General features: G+C 39.6%; 1 protein-coding gene across 1 annotated transcript in view; it reads right to left on the minus strand.

Annotated features, from left to right (window-relative positions):
• Positions 1-14642, minus strand: part of MRPS27 (mitochondrial ribosomal protein S27) — a 49900-nt gene that overhangs the window by 13826 nt on the left and 21432 nt on the right. Inside the window, exons 5-6 of the mRNA XM_063319698.1 lie at positions 1521-1635; positions 938-1016 (exon numbers count right to left, since the gene is read on the minus strand). Of these exons, the coding sequence (XP_063175768.1) occupies positions 938-1016; positions 1521-1635 (194 nt within the window). The remainder of the gene's footprint in view (positions 1-937; positions 1017-1520; positions 1636-14642) is intronic.

Consider the following 14642-nt stretch of genomic DNA (forward strand, 5'->3'; position numbering starts at 1 on the left):
AAGCAAAAGAAGACTGGCTTAAATTCATTGCCCTTAAGGTGACAGGAGAGTACAATGGAGCAGAAATATTGTCACAGATCACCCACAGCACTCACTGTATTCAGCAAATAGTGCTCTGGAGAAGCTCCACAGGGAGTCCCAGTGACACTCCCTGTCAGGAAGGACAGTTTGTTAAACAAAAGACCTTGAGCCTGTCACAATAAAGAAATATGGATGGAATAAGGGTGAATTCACAGACAGGGGGCTCTCAAAATAAAATAAATATATGTATTAATTTTCCATTTAGCAAAACCTGCATGATAAAAGCTAGACAACTCCTGCAATTCTATTATCCCTTTCAGTTATTTGTTTTACAAGATGCTTATACAAAGAAAAGCTTGCTGCAACCTACAGTACCAGAAAAGCTGCAGTGAAATGAAAATCTTAAATATTTGTCATCAAATATGAGAGGATTATTCATCTCAACACTTAAACAGTCAATAGTGAAAGACAGGCACCTCAACATGGTAATTCAGCACAACTGGCTCTCTCCAGCGACAAAGTCTAGACAGTTTAGATACGTAGCTTTTTGAATAGCTAAATACAGGTAAGATGAACTCTACCAACATGCATTTTGATTCTTAATTGTCACTAATAACTCCTATGATGTTGTTAGCACATAAATCAGACTTGTAAAAACTGGAGGTTGGTTTACATTTGGAAGGGGATTAATCACAGTAGAAACCGTGAATTGTACGTGTTTCAAAATTATATAATTAATAAAAACCTAACAGAAGTTAGACATAAACATGCAGAAAAGTAGTCTAAAGGAAGGAGAAGGTGTGCTTTTTAAGGTGACTTCAGAGAAAAAATGGCTAAAAGTTTTTAATTCAAAGAAAGGCTCTGAAGATCTAACAGCATACAACTCAGGATGCAGAATTAGTACATATTTTCTTACCTTCATATTTCTTCTGCTTTATAAAACAATCCAACAAAATATTGAATGTAAAATTATCTGGGAAAATTCCATACTGAACCTGAACAGAAGAAGGTAAATAAAAAAAAAGTGTGAAATTCTGCTGTTCAAATCTTCCCAAGCACAGTGCTGCAGGTATCAGAAAGATCACAACCATGGCACTGCACACAGCTGCAATGAGACGGTCAAGCAACCCAAGATTAGCACAGGTCCTGGGATGCAGGACTTCTAACTTTTGATGTTCTGGATTTGTTTTATCTGAGCCTTTGGGACCAGGAGGGGCATTGCCTATCAGGTTTTTATGCCTCTTCTGGGTCTAGCAAGTTTTGGACACCAACACTGTTTAAAAAAAAAGAAAAGCTTCCTGGGAAAGAAGCAGAAATAAAAGCTGTAAAGATCTTTAGTTAAAATTCAAGTGCAACATTAATTTTTGCTTTGACAAAGGAACATCTGAACTTAAAATCACAGTCTACAGGACATGTTTGCAACAGAAATTCCAGGTAAGCCCCACTTGTCTCAAAAAGCTGATCAAATACATTCATGGCTTTTTCTTGTAAAAACTCACCTTGTTTTTCAATGTGTATAAAGCTTTGTCTTGTGCACCATGTTTTAAGCACTGTCTGATCCAGCTGTGGATGGTCCAGTCTCTCAAGTACCAGCAATTTGGACTATGCCGAAACCTAAAGGATGATAAGCAGCCCAAGTGACAATATGACTCTTTGTTATCACAGAAACAAATTCTGTAATGAACAAACTACGAGTTTCAGAATCCTGCCTTTCATGATCTCAAGTATAAATCTGTCTGTGTTTAACTTTGTACACAATCTAAGAGCTCCAGCTAGCCTGTTCAACTAAGAGAAACAAAACTTTGATACACTTCAACAGTGTATACAGAGGGGGAATGTGACCTTTTCACAAATGCATAATATTTTAAACTTCTCAATTTCCAGAAAGCCTCCTGCTTTTCCCCTGAAAAGATGAACACCATAAAATAACAGCTTGATATACAAATGAACGACAACTGAGATTGCTCTAAACACTGTAGTACTTTTTAACCTTGTCCTTCTGATGATATAACACTGTATTGTTGATGGTCTCGTCAAAGAGCAATACTGCTCCATGACTGATGACATCAGCAAGTATCAGAATTACATCAAAATACAGCTGGGTCTGAAAGTTTGTAATCTGGTGTCTTCCACCCTAACTCATGCCTCACTTCAACCACTTAAGAATTCATTGTGCCACAGCACAGGCCATCCCTGGGCTGTTGCATGCTTCATTTGCGTTTAGAAATACTTCATCAATGAGGCATGCCTCATGCACGGGGAAACTCTGCCAGAGAGCCCTCCTCTGCCCCCCTGCACTGGCTGCCTTGTTCCCCATGGATGTTTCTTTAAATTGTTCTGAGACACCTCATGCTATGGCTTCAGCAGTCTGCCCAGGCAACATACTCCAATGCAATTCAATTTGTAAAATTGAATACTTTAAAGTTCAGCCTCTTTTATTTCATCCTTATTCAGACATATACACTTTGCTCTCTATTTGGAGAAGTGGTGACAAAAAGCATATGGAGCTTTACCTTTGGCAAAGACTCAAAAACCAATTAAGAGTCCAATGGTAGGAGCTGCTGCCTCGGTCCTGGGCTGAATTTCACACCCAGTGTGAAAAGATGCACGTAACTTTTCTCGATTCAAATTGTATGCATGAAAAATGGGCTCAGTCCCCAACACAGAAGCGACTGCCACTTCCTGTCGAAAACGCTGACGACTGAGCTGGGCTCATGGACAGATGCTTGCAGCCTCAAGCCAAGCTGCAGCACCATTTAGAGGCAGGGTTGGCTCTTCCATCTGAGTGAGCATGCTTTCCAGAACATTTATCAGATTAATGTGCCCACCAACTCTCTTTCCCCCTCAGTGAATCTCTGTGTATAGCATCGCATGGCTGAGGGCTACACAGATGACCAAGCCTGCAAAAGTCCTGCAGCCTAGAGAACCTTCAGAATGCAGAAGACATCCATGACAACAGCAGAGCTAAACAACTACACAAAGTCTAAATACACAGTTTTGTAAGTGGCACATAGAATCTCCCCATTAAGTTAGAATTTAACAGAAAAAGAAAAGCATTCTTTGAATATTAAATTATAAACATCCATTTTGTTGCTCTAATTGCTTTCCATTTTCTTCCCTCTAGAGTTCAAATATTGGTAACAGAAAGAACATACATTTGCTTTCATTAAAGTCCTGTTTCAATAATGCTTACAGGAAGCATCAATTACAGGCATTTGGATTTAATCATATTTTGATGAAACAATTATCTAATTCCTACAGACTGTTTCACCAGCCATTTAAGATGGGTCAGAGTGCAACATCAGCACCCAGCAATAAAGCTGCCAGCGTCTTTTGAAGTTTCTCCATGAAATGGTTAAAATTGTTTCACAAGTGGAAAACAACAGACTTTTCTTAAAAAACGTGACACTGATGCTCTCAAAGACTTAGACCTTTCTTTTGATACAATGTTTGGCATCCTTCCTAATAATCAGTTACACAGAAGGGAAGCAAACTTTTTTTTTTTTTTTTTTTAAAAAAGAACAAAGGTTTTAATGGGTTTGAATATTCACCTTTTTTGCAGAGTTGTATTTATTCTCTTAAGTACATACACCACAGTGAGAGAGAGCACTGCGATACTTCACCTTGGGAATGCTATGGACTACTGTAATGGTGAAATGCTTCTAGGTTTCAAAGTCAAATAGCACTTGGACAGTAAAAGGCCTAACAGGGATGTGATGTGGTCTAGAAACAGGATGAAACTGATCCTCAATCAACACAAGTTTCTGGAATCGATACGAACAAAATTCACAGGCATGTTATAAAAACTCCTTTAAAAAAATCTTGGCATGAGCTTTGTACAGCTGGGACTGATTTGAGTAACTGAGTATGGACAATGACAGGATCTATCAGATAAAATGACTGTATGTTACTATTAAGATCTTTACACTAGGACCAGGTCTCCACTATGCTAGGTACTATGCAAATAAAAAGCAAATAGTTTCTCAGCCAAGGAATTTTCTAGTTAATTCTAATAATTAATTACAAAACAGTTGCCTGGGAATGGGACTGGTGCCAAAATTGTTCTGTCTCCATGTCAACAAGCATGCAATCCATATGCATGTACACAATCCCCCAACTCTATGCACTTATATTAATCCATGGTGTGGAGGAAGGAGAACTGGAAGGGAAAGGGAAATAGGTACACTACGCTGCAATCTTTAATTGTTTCTGATCTATACATACTACGATGACCTCTGTCTCTATTCTACTAGATGAGAAGAGAAGCCAACAGAGTACCTGTTTTTACAACTAACCTAGACAAACTAACCAAATGTTGTGGCAGACATTTTTATTTGAAGGGGAACCGGGGAAAAGAGGAGATTGCTGGTCATTTTGACAAGCATTAATATCTTCCTCCTTCTCTTTCTCTAAGAAACACAAAACAGGATATAATTAAGCAAGGCAATATGTTCAGGGACAGATGAAAAGACAGAAGGAAGTTAAAACTACAGAAAACAGAGGATTCAGAGTGAATTAAATTAAGGAAGCCTCTAGCAATTGCTGTGTGTTTAATGGAAAGACCAGGACGTTATCTTGCAGATGTCTGCTCCTGAAACTCATTTTTCTGAGAACTAATAAAAACCTGAGAAGCACAGGATTCTTATAATGCGTTCAGAAAACACAGGGTGAAGCATCCATAACAGTATTAGGGGAGCTCCCTGTTGGTACACTTTAATGTTAATGGTTAAAGAATCAATATGGTCATCCTTCCAGCCACTGAACTGGGAACATCTGTCCCTACAGGGAACAACAGGAGGAATATCTGTAAGACAAGGACTTCCTGAAATATCAAGGTCATGGTGAATCTAACAGCACAGAGTGCAATGGTACTAGAATTCCCCTTATTTTGAAAAATTGTTCAAATGATGCAGTCCAGAAACTTGATTTTCATTAAACAATTGCTTTGTACTTGCAAAATGATTGTAACTTGGAAGAGATACAGTGAGTATACAGCCTCAGAACAAGGCAATCAGAGCATTTTTAGCCCAGCAAGTGCACACTCTCTCTTGCTCACAAACTGGCCAGCACATTGCGCTAAGAATACATTTTCAATTTACTAATTTCCTACACAACGCCTGTTGCTCATTATTTACAACAGTACTGAAGTACTTATGCTGTGTTAAAGAAAATGAACAATGAAAAAGTTTATCAAATGCTCAGAGTGCTTTATGGAGTGCTTTACTAATACAGCAAGCATGACTTACTTCTGTTGGTGCCCTCCCACACTGCGGAAAAGCTGTGTTGCTTCGTTTCTGTATTAATTTATTTTAAATGGTCTTTCAAATTTGTTTGGTGCCATCAAGTGGTGATGCACTCCAGTGTGGCTTTCACATACCTTGTATTCCTAAGGGAAGTAATACAGCAACCCCGAGAGCAAAGAGAAGCACCAAGATGCTGGACTGTATTCTTTTCCCTAGAGGAGTTCATTGCTTTGGAGACACTCACAAAAGAGGAAGATGGTGATGGAAAATTTTCTGGATTATTGAAGAGCAAGTGCTCCAGAAGTAACACACTACCAGGAACAGCTCTGCTGTATAGAGGGAAAGCCATCTCAGCAAATCGGTTCTAATTCTTTGCTAAACTGATCAGAAGCTCCCATTTTACACTCTGTGGCTTTCTTCAGGGTCTATCCAATTCCAGGTACTGCCAGAGGCTATGCTTGTGCAATACACTAATTTTTCTTTTTTTCCCCATCTGTGAAACAGGAAGAAAAGTCCCCTTCTTTTCCCCAACTTTGTCTGACCTAATGGGGAAGTATTTTGTAATGATCTACACACCCAGTACACAGAACTGTATGATCTCTTCGGCCTCCAGATTTCTTCAAAACTTTCTAAATTTCACCACCATTTTGCTTTGCTAATTTTGCCTTATCATGTATAAAACCAACTCCTTAAATAAAACCTCTTGTACTATAATGTCCTTCTCTGTTCTTATGCTTCAGAGATTCCTGTATCATCTTCTACCACATTGCAAGGAATTGGAGAAATTAACAACAGAAGGACACTGAGCAATCTCCATTTTTTTGTTACTTCTAATAGCACATTTAGATGTGTTATTGTGCTTTCCTCAGAGTTAACACCAAAAAGGTTTCATGTGTTGCTAGTCCCCTTGCAAAATCTAGTCCAGGAAAGTAAGGAGCCTACCTAGTGGTAGTGACTATAACTAATTTCTTCCATCTGTACTTCAGATCTCTCTTACTTCTTTTAGAACTAGAGAGAAATATGGGTTTGCATGTTCATTTGCTTAAATCAGGAGGGGAGAGTGCCAGATTTCTTTTCATCCACTTAAAATTCTAAAAAGTCCTGAAGTAAAATGTATGGAGACTTACAATGAATATATATCACAAGAAATGGCTGTGTGAGCCAGGAAGAAGCTCTCTCAATGGAATGAATCCAAAGCTACTCCACATTTTACACAAGTCATAGAGGGCTGTGAAGCTCCTTGGCAATGCCATGGTTTTTTTCTTCCCAGGCACATTTTTTAAGCTACGCTGCATAATGATCAAATGGATTCCAGGCAGGCTTAGCTTGGAAACTGGAAGGCTAAGGAAACGTCACCCAAAACTCTCCCTTTGTTTGTCATTTTAAGCCACAGGCCTTGGGAAAAATGGTCTGCATTTTAAATGGACCCAGAGGCATTGCTCATGTGTCAGTGTCAAAGGCAACAGCCCTGAAAAAAATCTTTGTTGACTGAAATTTCCTTTTAATGAACAAAACTATTTTTCCATCTCTTCTTTTCCTGCATTTTAGCCTACACCTTTTTTTGTATGCATCCTTTTAAAAATTTCACCTATAAACATACCGGTCCTATAGGAAATGCATTAACTCATGCATTAACTGCCTACGCTCAAGCAAAAACAGGGAACACTTTACTTTTATGTTGAAATAAAATCTCAACTAGCTTACGTAGTATAAGAAATCAGTTGTCAAAACCAGTAACTGGGACAGGTTTAAAAAATTAGATGAGTCTACTATAACAGAGGATAGTCTAACACCGAGGCAGAATTGTGCTCTTACAGAAGAAGAGAAACAATTTGCAGACTCTCTGAAGAAAGCCCATATTCAGCCCTTATTCTGTTTTAATTTTTATTGACTTTCCCTGATCTTTGATTTTAAGCTAATTTAGCTCTTGATTGCTTTGACTATAAAATTAATTCTTATAAATTAGGTTTGCTCCACCTTCACATGAATGCATGTTTCTTGCACAGCATCTTTTGTTCAGGAGTTGCACACAGCTCTAACACCACTGATGAATGTGGCCTCAAAACAGGCTTAAATGGTCAGGTTTTAGATATGGAGAAACTGCAGTACAGAAATACAGTCAAACATCAAGGCTGAACAGAAGATTTGAAAAATACTTTTAGTATTGGGTCTTGCTTTCCAGTTGTATGGGGATTACTTCTGTCCACCCCAATGTTACACGTTTACTTGTTTCTTAACCCTTATGCTTGGTAAAAGAACCAGATCTAGGAGAGGAGATTTTTCGGGCAGAAGTACAAACTATGTGGTCATTTAGGAAATCTCAGGATATCACCCTGGTAACCACCTCTCCTAACATCTGAAGGGACAGAATTCAGCATACAATAGTCTCAGAGTAGCTACTGCATTGTTCAAAACCATGCTCCTGCACAGAAAGCTCAGTTTTGCAAAGTCTCTTTCTAAGCATGACTACCACATAGAGCAATCAAGCATATAGCAACTAGGATCTAGTTTATCCTTTACTGACCTACCTACTTTGACAGCCAGGTATTAGAATTGATTAACAAATGGCAAGCTGAACTTCTGACGCAATATGCATTTCTGCCCATTGTTACCAATCTCTGTATCACTAAATGTCTTCTTCCTTTTGATGGAGTTAAAGCACCTTTGTGAGTAAAACACAAGCAACAGCCTTATTATGTTAAGAAGGAAAAATAGTATCACCAAATAGTTGCAAAATCCTACACAAGTGTTATAAATTTCAAAGCAATGTATGAATGGAGAAGCAGTTTACAGCAGCACAAAATAAAACTTTGTTTATACATAAATAGACATAAGAACGACCACAAAAGAAAAAGTAACAACAACAGATCCAGAGCCTACAGCAAAGTTGGAAGGAATTTATTGGGATTCCTTGCTTGGAAAAGTACCTGAATTATTTCCCTGTCCTTCCATCCACAGGCAGTGAACAGAGCAGAACCAGAGTGGAGCAGCTCTTCCAAACTTCTGCCATCAGGTTACACCAGGCAGCCTTGAACCCCTCTAGAATCATTTGCAAATCACAGAGAGGAGGAATCCTTCAGACAACTTGATCAACTTAAGTATCCCACAGCTCACCTGGAATGCCTCAAACCTTTATACTAATTAGTTCATAACCAGACTGAAAAGCAAAGCCCAGGCTCAAACAACATACTGCTGCTCAGTATACTCTGTCCCTGGGAAAACTCTTCCAGGCTGTTAACTGTGTTGCCTAAAAAGCTCCTCTAGCCACGCAGATTCAACATACTCCAGAACTATGCACTCCCCAGCAGGACACCAATGGAAGTTCACTTCTCAAAAGAATACAAGTCAGGATTTCTTCAGTATTAGCTTGGTTGAAGGTGCTCTGTATGCCTCAACCTGACATAATAGGACATCAGTCACAGGCTTTGGCTAGCGAGAAACTAAAGGTCTTAACATTTAAAAATCCAGTATCAACATGGTTCCTTATTCTAAGTGTAATATTAAAACAAGACAGGTTAAAGGAAAGGTCACCAGCTAGTTCACTAAAGCTAAAACTGACTATTTGGGGATCCCCAGTGGGACTGGTAAAGAAAAGAACACCATGAAGGTACAAATATTGCTTCCGAGAAAAGGTGGTGATGTCTGGTTTAGTTTCATGCAGAAAATAAAATCAGGTAATTTTATCGACATTCAGAAGTTTTATTTCAAAGACAAACCATGAAACAAGCAATCCCCCCCTTTTTTGCTTTACTCCTTTATGGCCCAGACAGAATGATGAGGTGAACAGCATGGGAGATTTACCTCACTTCTTGTTGTTTAGAGATACATCCCCAATGAAAGAAATCAAATAAGCAGATACTTTAATACAGTATTTCTATTTTTCTCCTTCTCCTAGGATAATACAGAGAATACAGAGTCTTGTTACTCAACACACTCCACTTCTCCCACTCCTTTTGGAAAAGACAGGCAAACATATGAAGAATCCATACTACTTCTACCATAAAGCTGAAATTCACTCAAAGAGCAACAGTTAACATGAAAAAAGAAAAGTCGTGTCATAACAACAACAACAATAAAAAGCTCAACTTTTACCCAAACTATTGACTGTAACCAACATACCTCCTAGAATTTCTGTTAAAAATACAGTTTACAGCTGAAATGACTAGTTTTGAATATAAATGCCATTAATAATCTAGTGATTGAATAGAGAGGATCATAGGCTGAGGAAAAAACGGGAAATGATGGGGTGAGCTGTTGCTATAGTTATTCTAATAAGACACTCTCTAGTGCCTTTCCTTGTCCCCAGTGCAACCACAATAAAGTCTAATTTTAAAACAACACTTCCATTAATTATATCTTTTCCTGGTATCTTAGCATACAAAAAAAATAGACAAATTAAGAACCATACAACACACTACATTTCTTGCTTTGGGGAGATTTTTGAATGTCAGCAATTTCTAAGCGTGTCAGGCTAAAACTTGTTGTATTAAAGCTCAGCAGAGGATCAGTTCTGTTGGAATCTGCACCCATGTCTCCAAAAACTGAGTAACACAAAAGCTGCAAAAAATGGGATATGTAAGTAAAGTACTGATTTGATTGTTACTATTTTACTAGCCCACCTATGCCTATCATTACTTCAATTAATTCTCCACCTGTCTGAAAGCTGGCACACAAATTATCAACTAAATTAATTTTTCAGAATGAAAAAGAAATGTTTGTGAAAGCCCGCATGTAATTTGTAATTGCAGAAATCACCTTTGTACCTGGTTCACACAGAGAGAGATCCCCTGCTAGAGACTGCCAGAAAATCAGTTTCCAACAGAAAGCTAGTTCCCATTAGCTACGTATTGGAATTAAGTTTAAAACCTTCTGGGTACCAAATAGTACTTACGTCATGGGCTTTCTTCAACCAAAGCTATTTCTAAGATCCTGTGATTTTAAGGAATAAATTGCTTCAAAGCTAGTTAGACGTTTAATTTTTAAAAATAAATAAACGACTTCAGATGCTTTAGAAAACCTCCCATCTCCCATCAACTACTGCAGGGATGCCACAGCGAAGCCTGCATTCCAGTAACCATTAACCAAGCTGGACAGAGACGGAGCACCAAAGCCTTTTCTAGCCAACAAGACAGCGAGTTTTATAACAGTTCATTCAGCGTCAGAGGGAACTGAAACAGAGTTAGGACCAATGTTCAGGAGTTTCTGCCTTCTAGCGCTAAGCTTAAAGTATGACAGTACACCCCTTTCACATTATATTAAAAAGGAACACTTCATGGGTATGTATAAAAACCGCTGTCAACAAAAGCCAATAATGACTTCTCATTTTACGAGTAGAAAAAAAAACTAGCCTGTAACTTAGACATTGCTATTACAGTATTTGCAAACAGCAAGTTTTTAACCATGCCTAATACACAGTCAAAATTTAACCTGAGACAAAATTAACATAATTTTGTCTAGAGACCTAATTCACTGAGAGCGAGAGTCCACATTATGACAATGTTGTGTTTCCATTTTTTCTACTCAAATTCTTTATGTTTCACATAATATCTCCCAGAAATATATCCCACACTAGCTTCAAAATACTGTCTTTACACCCACTGACACAAGCCTTGACACTTTTCAGTTTGATCACAGTTGAACTTGCACAGATTACAAGTGGTGTATTCCTCCATCTTGAGTATCAAAGGCTGCAATAGAGAAGCATGTATAAGCCAAACCATTTATTCTGCAACGTTGTTCAGTTTCACACCACAGGCACCCTAAGCAAAAAGATGCTGGCAAAGGAGTGCTGCAGGAATACAAATACAGAGTGTATTTTAGAAGCGGACTTAAGCAAGGGAAGAGCCAAACCTTACTTTTGCTGCCAAACACTTCAAAAACTGGATTTGAACAGTTCAGGTTTCACCTTTTCAGATTTGCTGCCATAGTCCCGAAGTTGAAGTTAACCTAATTTTGACCTATTAACTCTGCCCTTTTCATTTTTCACTGCTAGTCTGATTTCCTTGTGCACTGCTGTCCTTCTGCACCCCATGAGCAAAGGGGAGGCCAGAGCTATATGATAAGCTACCAAGGTAAACAAATAAGGTTTTCATATTAAGCGTAACATCTGCAAGAGAGGGGACAAAGCACCTGATGCTCATCTATAGTTTCAACAACAGCTGCTGTCAAAAAGGCAACCATTTCCAAAAAGTAAACTATAGGCGCATAGCCAGGTCTTGGCTACCAGGCCGACCACCATGAATCCGTCTACATTTCTTGTCATGTCTCAATAAGCAACAGCTTATTGATATTTTATTGATATTCTTCCAACTATGCATTTTCCTGAGAAAAACATTTTTAGCAGTGAAAAGCAAAAATGCTCCAGTCCTTCACAATACATTTTTAACTGTTCCCTAACTCAATCACAGCATTTCAGAGGCTAACATCTAGTTGGTATATCTCTTAGTGTATCTAACTTCTTGCAAGCCCAGTGGGACAGAAATTTCCTTTATTCCACTGTGTATGATGTCAAGCACATGGACTAGTGTGCTGCTTTTGGCTGGGGTAGAGTTAATTTTCTTCATAGTAACTGGGATGAGGCTATGTTTTGGATTTGTGCTGAAAACAGCGTTGATAATACGGGGATGCTTTAGCTATTGCTGAGCAGTGCTTACACAGAGTCAAGGCCTTTTCTGCTCCTCACACCGCCCTACCACTGGGAAGGCTGGGGGTGCACAAGAAGCTGGGAGGGGACAGAGCCGGGAAGGGCTATTCCATACCATATGATGTCATGCTCAGTATGTAAAGCTGGGGGAAAAAAAGGAAGGGGGGGACGACGTTCAGAGTTACAGTGTTTGTCTTCCCAAGTCATCATTGTGCATGATGGAGCCCTGCTTTCCTGGAGATGGCTGAGCACCTGCCTGTGGATGGGAACCAGTGAATGAATTCCTTGTTTTGCTCTGCTTGCATGCGCGGCTTTTGCTTTACTCACTAAACTGTCTTTATCTCAACCCACAAGTTTTCTCACTTTTCGGATTCTCTCCCTCACCTCAGCTGGGGGGAGTGAGCAAGCAGTTGCATGGTGCTTGGTTGCCTGCTGGGGTTAAACCATGACAACCAGTAAGCAAATCAAGGACAAATATGGCAAAACTGACTCAAGCATTCTGTCAGGCAGTTTGAAATTTGTAGGCTCTTGCCAGCTTTGTGATTGCTTTACTCTTTCAGAAAAATACTGTACCACTGTATCTGTTACTTAAAGACAGACAGAGTAGGTACCTCACTTTAAGTACTGCATGTACTGTAGGATAAATGTTCTCTTGCGTAGGTAGGTACAACTTGCACAATAAAGCGACGTTGTGCTACTCAAAACAGGTAGAGGATTTCAAAATGCAAAGGGATATTTTGTAGTTCCTTCTCTTTTGAGATAGAAATAGAGACAAGAGTGTTAGTAATAAATATAACCCACTACTGTCACTACTGTCTGCTTCTGCTGGTGAGCATCAGTGCATGATGCAAGGCCAGGATGCCCTGACACTTTGCCTTGTTGCAGTGGCCTACTCAGATCTTGTATTCAGGCTCCAAACTGACATTTACAAGCATTCAGTTCTCCAGGCTTATACATGTCATGTTATCCACTGCACAGGAGAACAGAGAAGACAGAAGACGGGAGAAAACACAACTATGTGCAATTATGTACCAGATGTGTACCAGTCTGGCTTTTTTTATTTTATTCCTCCAAAGAATCATGACTTTCAAAACAACACAATAGTATCTTAAGTAAGATGGACTTGCCGCTTTATGATTTAACCTGGACAAGGGAAACTCTGTGAAAAGGGGCGACTGCTGCACGACTGTAGCTTCAATGGAAGACAAAAAAAGAAGCCCCTTTGCAGAGAAAGCAGAGTGTACCACTCCTGCTGCAAATGCTCCTCCATCACGCTCTCACAGTAGCTGCTATACCTTGTCCACCCCCAGTTACAAGCACCAGCAGCCAGCCTGGTCTGCCAGAGCTTTGGTACAGATGGTGTATGCAAGGGAGGGGGGTGGACTGTCCATTTTACTCCCAGCTGTCAGCTGCCAGAGGCCACCTATTTTGCTTGTGGCTGGATTTAGCCCTGCTATGCTCACTCCCTAATGGAACTAAGTACAAAGTGGCTGGTTAGACTGAAGAAAGGAGTGTTTTTCCCCTTTGTTAAATGAATACAGTAGAGAAAGAGGACAGAACAGAATTAAATAAATGACAATTTAAAGAGGATGATCATAAAGTTGACTTTAGAGATTAAAGCCAGCTTTATATCCACACCGATTCTTGTAAAAAGATATTACTCATAAAGCTGAAAATCTGCTTGCAAAGCCAGTTGCCAAAATCTGTGCGCTTTCAGCTTCACAACCCCTACAGTGAAGGGGGAAAAAAAATTAAAAAAATCAAAATCCCTGTTCATTTTTCAGCAAGAGAAAGACGGAATGTTTATTGTGTCTGCAGTTACAGCTGAGAAAACAGTAGTTTCTACCAGCTGCTCTCTAGTATACTCATTTCCAATTTTAACAACAAACCAAAGAAAGAATTCTTTGTTGGCTGTTTAAATGCTCCCTGAACTAGATCCTGGGTCAAATCCTCGCTTGGTCCGAAGAGACAACACACAGCTCCCCCAGCTATCAGGGACCTGCTTCAATCCACTGAGGATCTGGCACACCAAACATGCGCACAGATCATTAATTAGACTAAAGCTGAGAGGCAAGGACAACTCCAGCACCTTTCAAGGATGTACAGCCCAGCATCCCACAAAATCTGTCAGGGTGGTGAAGATGGAAACCAAACACTGAGAGCTGCTGCAGCATTACTGCTGAAACGATCAAGTCCACGTTTAACAGCCCCTCAGGTTTCCAAATTGATGTAGTAAAGGGGAGACACAGAGGCAGCTGAAAAGCCCAGGGACATTCACCTTCAGGGGTGGGGGACACACCAGATTTTATGAAATAGATAAGGCTATATCATCAGCTGATAGGGGGGGCTTGGGCTTCTATAGAAGCTTCCCCCCACCCCAATCATGTCGAACCTCTCCCCCACAGCAAAACAAAAAAAAAGAGCAAGGAAGGGGTTATTCTGCCTAGGAACCAAAGATTTACCAAATAAAGGACAGAAATAGAGAAAGAGGTAACAAAGACTCTGCCAAAAGGAACAGTCGCAAGTAGCTGAGCAGAGTGACTGGAGGGCTTGGTACAGAGATGCACTGAGAATGCAACTGGCCTCATTCCAGCAGACAGTATAGATATGTTATCTGGAGCACACAGCTTTAAAAACAGCTCACTGTTAAAGCCGCATTAAAACAACAACAACAAAAAAACCCAAACCAAGAAAGCAGGCACCCTGAATAATCATGTTTTTCATTTTGCTACTGG

This window comes from Chroicocephalus ridibundus, chromosome Z (assembly GCF_963924245.1).
Source record: "Chroicocephalus ridibundus chromosome Z, bChrRid1.1, whole genome shotgun sequence".
Taxonomy (NCBI): domain Eukaryota; kingdom Metazoa; phylum Chordata; class Aves; order Charadriiformes; family Laridae; genus Chroicocephalus; species Chroicocephalus ridibundus.